We start from the raw sequence: 6,752 nt of genomic DNA on the forward strand, positions 1-6,752 counted from the left end.
CGTGCACCCTGCACCCATGAGCTCCCACGCCCGTGAGCTCCTGCGCCTATAAGCTCCCGTGCCTGTAAGTTCCTGCGCCTGTAAGTTCCCGTGCCTATAGGTTCCTGCACCCGTAAGCTCCGGCGCCCCGTGCACCCTGCACCCGTGAGCTCCCACGCCCGTGAGCTCCTGCGCCTATAAGCTCCCGTGCCTGTAAGTTCCCGCGCCTGTAAGTTCCCGTGCCTATAGGCTCCTGCACCCGTAAGCTCCAGCGCCCATAAGCTCCTGTATCCATAGGTTCCCACGCCCATAAGCTCCTGTATCCGTAAGCTCCTGCACCCATAAGCTCCTGTATCCGTAGGTTCCCGTGCCCGTAAGCTCCCATATCTGTAGGTTCCCGCGCCCGTAAGCTCCCGTGCCCGTAGGTTCCTGCGCCCGGACGCCAGCCGCGGGGCCGGCGGCGCGGCGATGTGGGCCCTGCTGCTGCTGGCGGCGCTGGGCGCGCTGGCCCTGGGGCTCGTGGCCCGCCGGCTCGTGGCCCCCGGGTGCAACCCCTTTGCCGAGCCGCCCTCGGGGGCCCCGAGGCCGCTGGTGACGGAGCAGCGGGCCAGGGACAAGGTGCTGAGGCAGGGTGAGTGCGTGGGGCGACCTGCTGTCTGGCTGTCTGTCCGTTCGGCTGTCTGTCTGTCGTGCGTGCTGGCTGTCTGTCGGGGCTAGCTGTCCGGCTGGGGTGGCTGGCTGTGGGTCTGCCTCAGGTGCAGGCTGTCTGTCCGTCCGTGCTTGTGTATGCTTCCCTGTCCTCCGTCTGTCAGTCCCCCGGACAGGTGTCCTCTCTGTCCACCCCTCCAGCTGTCTGTCTGTCCCTCCATCCATCCACCTAACCCTCCCTCCTTCCGTCCATCTGTCTGTTCATCTATCCGTTCATCCCTCCCTCCCTCCATCTCTGTTCATCATCTGTCCATATATCTATCCGTCCATTTATCCATCCCTCCCTCCATCCGTCTGTCCATCTCTCCCTTTGTCCGTCTGTCCATCTCTCTAGCCTTCCTTCCATCTATCTATCCATCCATCTATCCATCCCCCCAGCCCTCCCTCCATCTACCTATCTGTCCATCTCTCCATCCCTCCCTCCATCTCTCCATCCCTCCTTACTTCTCTCTGTCTGTGCATCCATCCACCCCTCTGTCTGTCCGTCTGTCCGGCCGGCCGCCCCCGCCCTGGGCCCGGTGCTGCCAGCGGGGGCTAGCGGCATGTGTGCGCGTTGCAGGGTTCAGCGCGGGCCGGGTGCCGCTGGAGCTGGATGCGGTGGTGATCGGCAGCGGCATGGGGGGCCTGGCGGCGGCGGGTGCCCTGGCCAAGGCGGGCAAGCGGGTGCTGGTGCTGGAGCAGCACGATCAGGCCGGCGGCTGCTGCCACACCTTCGAGGAGCGGGGCAGCGAGTTCGACGTGGGTAAGGACCCCCCGGCCCCCTCCCTGCCCAGGCTCCTGGCCCTGCGTGCGTGCACGGTGCAGCTCGGCGCACGCGTGTGTGCCTGTGCAGTGCGTGTGCACATGCTCAGCGTGGCTGCAGGGTTGCCGGGCTTGTGCAAGTGGTGCGGGCGCTGTGCTTGTGCGGTGCGTGCAGTGTGCGTGTGCTGCGGCGCGTGCCTGGTGCGGGTGTGCGGTGGCCGGGCCAGCGGCAGAGCATGAACGTGCAGCGCGTGCGGCATGTCTGCGGGGTGTTTGCGTGCCGCATGCATGCTCACGGTGTGTGTTTGCAGTGTTTGCGGCGCCTGCAGCTCGGGCTGAGGCCAGCACACACCAGCACCTCTCAAGGTGACCCAGAGCAGACGACACCTAATGACTTAATTCCCCCATCTGCCACCCCTTCCGTGGACTCCAGCCACCCCGCACCCAGGGACCTCCCCTGCCACGTGTCCCCAAGGGGGGACAACCCTGTTGCCCAGCTGGTGCCAACCCCGAGCACCTTTGGGGGCCTGCAGGCAACCACTACGTGGGGCAGATGCACGAGGGCAGCATGCTGCGCGTGGCGCTGGACCAGCTCACGGATGGGCAGCTGGTCTGGCAGCGCCTGGCCGACCCCTACGACGTGGTGTGCCTGGGTGCCCGGCAGTACCAGCTCCGTGCCGGCAAGGCCGCCTTCGCCGCTGTGCCCGAGGAGCAGTTCCCCGCCGAGAAGGAGGCGATCGGGGAGTTCATGCGGCTCTCCAAGGTGGGAGCCCCTGGGGACTGGTGGGGACGGTGTCCCCTTGCTGCCCTGGGGACTGCGAAGTGGGAGGTCCCACGTCCCAGGGCCACATGGGGTGGCTGGTGCAGGGTGCTGGGCTCCCTCTTGGCTCTGGCCAGCTGGCGGTGCCCGGGGACATGAGCGTGGGGACGCGGATGGTGGCACTGGTAGCTCTGGGGATATGGATGGTGAGCATGGTGGTGACATGGGTGATGGGGGCAGTGGGGACATGGATGGTGGACATGATGGGGCCGTGGTGGTGGAGATGGTGGGGACATGGGTGGTGAGCGTGGTAGGGATATTGATAGTGGGCACGGCAGGGAAACAGATGGTGGGGACATAGGTGGTGGAGATGGTGGGGACATGGGTGATGAACAATGGGGTCATGGGTGGTGGGGATGGTGGGGACAAGGACGGTGGGGATGGTGGGGACATGGGTGATGGTGGTGGTGGGGATGTAGGCAGTGGGGATGGTAGGGACACAGGTGGTGATGGGGTCATAGCAGTGACAGTCATGGGGACATAGTGGTGGCAGCGTGGTCACAGGCAGTGGGGCTGCGGAGGTGGGACCGTGGGGCGTCATGGGGCCATGGAGGTAACAGCAGCGATGTGGTGATGGGCAGTTGGTGGTGGCAGTGGGGACACAAGTGGCGGGCCCATGGCTGTAGAAGTCGCCAACAAGTGACACGGGCCGGTCCCCCTGCAGCTGGCCGCCAGGCACGTGGCCCTGCTGGCGGTGCTGAAGATGGTGCCGCTGTGGCTGGCCACCTTCCTCATCCGCACCGGCCTCATCTACTGGATCTCACCCATCTTCCGCATGGCGGCCACCAGCCACAGCGAGGCCGTAGCCCACCTGACGGCCGACGGTGACCTCCAGGCCCTGCTCAGCTACCTCTTCTACGGTGCGGGGTCCTGGGCATGGGGCGCGTGCTGGGGCTGTTGCGATAGGGGAGGGCCACGTCGCGATGGGGAGGGCTGTGTCACGATAAGGGAGGGCTGTGTCATGATAGCGGAGGGCCGTGCTGCGATAGGGAAGGCCACGCTATGATAGGAGAAGGAACATCATGATAGGGGAAGGGTTGTGTCGTGATAAGGGAGAGCCATGTCACGATAACGGAGGGCCATATTGTGATAGGGGAGGACCATGTCATGATAAAGAAGGCCTGTGCCTCTGTAGGGGAGGGCCATGTCGTGATAGGGGAGGGCTGTGTCACGAAATAACCTGTAGACAAGGTGAGGGAGATGCATGGCCATATTGCCACGTATTGCAATAGCTGTTCTTGCGATAGCATCGAATCATGGCAGCGTCATATCGTGACAGTATCACACCACGACAGTATGATAGCGTGACAGTGTCACACCATGCTCCCAGATGCCGTGTCCCCAGGCACGGCGCCCCGGGACTCCAGCTTCCTCATCAACGTCCTGATGGTGCACCACTACCAGCGGGGCACCTGGTACCCTCGCGGCGGGGCCAGCGAGATCGCCTTCCACGCCGTGCCCGTCATCGCCCGTGCCGGTGGCGCCATGCTGGTGCGCGCCCCCGTCACCCGCATCCTCGTCTCACTGGCCGGCGCCACCGTGGGTGAGTGGCCCGAGCCCCTGGGCCGCCGGGCACAAGGGGACCAGGTGGGTGCCCATCACCCGTGTCGCCCTCCCCAGGGGTGGCCGCGCGGAAGGGGCCGAGCAAGGAGGAGGTGGAGATCTTCGCACCCGTCGTCATCTCTGATGCCGGCGTCTTCAACACCTTCGGCAAACTGCTGCCGCCGGAGCTCCGGAGCCACCCGGGTAAGGTGGCCCCACGACGTCCCTTTGGCCATGGAGGATGGAGGAACCACCACGTCCCCCCACCTCGGTCCCGGCGGCTCCCCCGTCCCAACCGGCCTCCCCGCAGGCGTCTGCTCCTCCCTGGACGTGGTGCGGCACGGCATGGGCTCCTTCCTGGTGTTTGTGGGGCTGCGGGGCACCGCGGCCCAGCTGGCCTTGCCCTCCACCAACTTCTGGATCTACCCACACAACGACCTGGATGGGATGTAAGGGGGCACTGTGGGGCCGGGGCGGCCAGGCAGGGCAGGGGTGGCCGGGTGCACGGCGCTGTACGTTGTGCCGGGCAGGATGAGCCGTTACGCCGCCCTCTCGAGGGCTCGAGGACGTGCCCGACAACCTGGCATGATGTTCATCACCTTCCCCTCGGCCAAGGACCCCACGTACCAGCAGAGGCGCCCCGGTCCCTCCCCGCCCCACCACCCCGGGATGCCTCTGCAGCCTTGATCCGCTCAGCTTTGCCGGATCAGAGGTGCCTTAATCCGGCGGGTGGGATGACGGGGTGGGCGCTGCTGCCAGCGCATCCCAAGGTGCCACTGGCTCGGGGTGCCACCTCGTCCCATGGGGTTTCCTGCGGCACTGGGACGAAGCAGGGGGACCCGCAGCCCCGGCCCCAGCGCCGGGGGCTCGGAGCGGGCGCGTGGCCTCGCAGGGCGCTCATGCATGACGCTGCTGACCATGGCGTGGTATGAGTGGCTGGAGGAGTGGGCTGGCTACCAGGAGTACAAGATGGCCATCGCCCAGCGCCTGCTGGACAGGGCCCTGCAGCGCTTCCCCCAGCTGCGTGACAAGGTGATGGCATCGCTGGGGCGGCGGGTCCGGGGGCCCCGGGCTGCACCAGGTGGCGGGGACTACTGGGGACGGGGTGCTCAGTTGGCCTCAGGGTGCCCAGCGGGGATGGGGCGTCCCACAGGGACAGGGTGCCCCATGGGGTCAGTGTGTCCAGAGGGGAGAGAGTGCCCTGCAGGGATGAGGTGCCCCATGGGGTCAGGGTGCCCTGCAGGGACAGGGGTGTCCCATGGGGTCAGTGTGTCCAGAGGGGAGAGGGTGCCCTGCAGGAATGGGGTCAGGGTGCCCTGCAGGGACATGGGTGTACGGTGGGGATGGGGTGCCCCGTGGGGTGGGGTGCCCTGCAGGGGTGGGGTGCCCCATGGGGTCAGGGTGCCCTGCAGGGACAGGGGTGTACGGTGGGGATGGGGTGCCCTGTGGGGTGGGGTGCCCTGCAGGGGTGGGGTGCCCCATGGGGTCAGGGTGCCCTGCAGGGACAGGGGTGTACGGTGGGGATGGGGTGCCCTGTAGGGATGGGAGACCCTGCAGGGATGGGGTGCCCCATGGGGTCAGGGTGCCCTGCAGGGACAGGGGTGCACAGTGGGGATGGGGTGCCCCGTGGGGTGGGGTGCCCTGCAGGGGTGGGGTGCTACATGCGGTCAGGGTGCCAGCAGTGATGGGGTGCCCAGTGGAGTCAAGGGGTCCTGCAAAGATGGGGCGCACTGTGGTGTTTGGGTGTCCAGCAGGAATGGGGTGCCCAGTGGTGATGGGGCACCCCGCAAGGACGAGGCGCCCAGCAGGGTCAGGGTGCTGCAGGGCTGCCAGGGCACCCTATCAGGCCAGGGGGCCATCGCAGTGCCCAGAGCGCAGCCCGGGCCGGGTGCCCGCCGGGTGGGCTCTGATCCGGCACGGGCCCTGCCGCCCGGCCCCCGCGGCCAGGTGGACTTCGTGGAGGCCTCCTCGCTGCTCACCAACCAGCACTACCTGGCGGTGCCGCGCAGGGAGATGTACAGGGCCGAGCACGACGTGGGCCGCTTCGCCCCGGCTGTGGTGGCCGCCATGCGAGCCGAGATGCCCGTGAGGAACCTCTACCTAACGGGTATGGGCGTCCCTGGGGACACAAGGGACCCACCGTTGCTGGTGACCCCGTGTCCCCAGCAGTGGCTCGTCCCCTCCCAGGGCAGGACGTGTTCAGCTGCGGGCTGGTGGGTGCCCTGCATGGCGGGCTGCTGTGCGCCTCCGCCGTCCTCCGCCGCCTCCTCTACGTTGACCTGCTGCTCCTCAAGAAGAAGATCAAGTGGCGTCGGGGCCATCAAGCGGCTTGAGGTGCCAGGGCGCCCACCAGGCACAGTGCCCAGGAGGACACTGGCGCACGGGGCTCAGTGTACCCAGTCCAGCTCCCCGGCCCGGTGGCTTGTGCTGAAATTGCTCCAAATTCAATAAACTGGGAAGTGGCTGTGTGTCCCTTGGGTGGTGACGGTGGCGGTGAACCGGGTGGTGACTGATGGAGACTCACATGCCAGCCCTGTGTGCCCAGCTGTGACCTCACCGGCTGGAAAAGTCCAGGCTGTGCCCAGGGTGTGCCCACGGCTGGGGGAAACACTGGGTGCCCCTGCAACCTGCATCTGGGACGGCACTGGGTGCACCTGCATCCTGCATCTGGGGTGGCACCGGGTGCACCTGCAACCTGCATCCAGGGGAGCACTGGGTGCACCTGCATCTGGGACAGCACTGGGTGCACCTGCAACCTGCATCTGGGACGGCACTGGGTGCACCTGCATCCTGCATCCAGGGTGGCACTGGGTGCACCTGCAACCTGCATCTGGGACGGCACTGGGTGCACCTGCATCCTGCATCCGGGGTGGCACCGGGTGCACCTGCAACCTGCATCCAGGGGAGCACTGGGTGCACCTGCATCTGGGACAGCACTGGGTGCACCTGCAACCTGCATCTG

The 6,752-nt window shown here is 66.7% G+C and overlaps 1 protein-coding gene across 1 annotated transcript; it reads left to right on the forward strand.

Annotated features, from left to right (window-relative positions):
• Positions 1-447: 447 nt before the first annotated feature.
• LOC138062160 (all-trans-retinol 13,14-reductase-like) lies at positions 448-6,241 on the forward strand. Its single transcript, XM_068918759.1, has 10 exons — positions 448-610; positions 1,247-1,429; positions 1,962-2,191; positions 2,913-3,108; positions 3,594-3,791; positions 3,869-3,994; positions 4,101-4,239; positions 4,321-4,433; positions 4,683-4,822; positions 5,738-6,241. Exons 1-10 carry the CDS (start codon positions 448-450, stop codon positions 6,239-6,241), a joined length of 1,992 nt encoding a protein of 663 aa, XP_068774860.1.
• The last annotated feature ends 511 nt before the right edge of the window (positions 6,242-6,752 follow it).

This window comes from Struthio camelus, chromosome 25 (assembly GCF_040807025.1).
Source record: "Struthio camelus isolate bStrCam1 chromosome 25, bStrCam1.hap1, whole genome shotgun sequence".
NCBI classification, from domain to species: domain Eukaryota; kingdom Metazoa; phylum Chordata; class Aves; order Struthioniformes; family Struthionidae; genus Struthio; species Struthio camelus.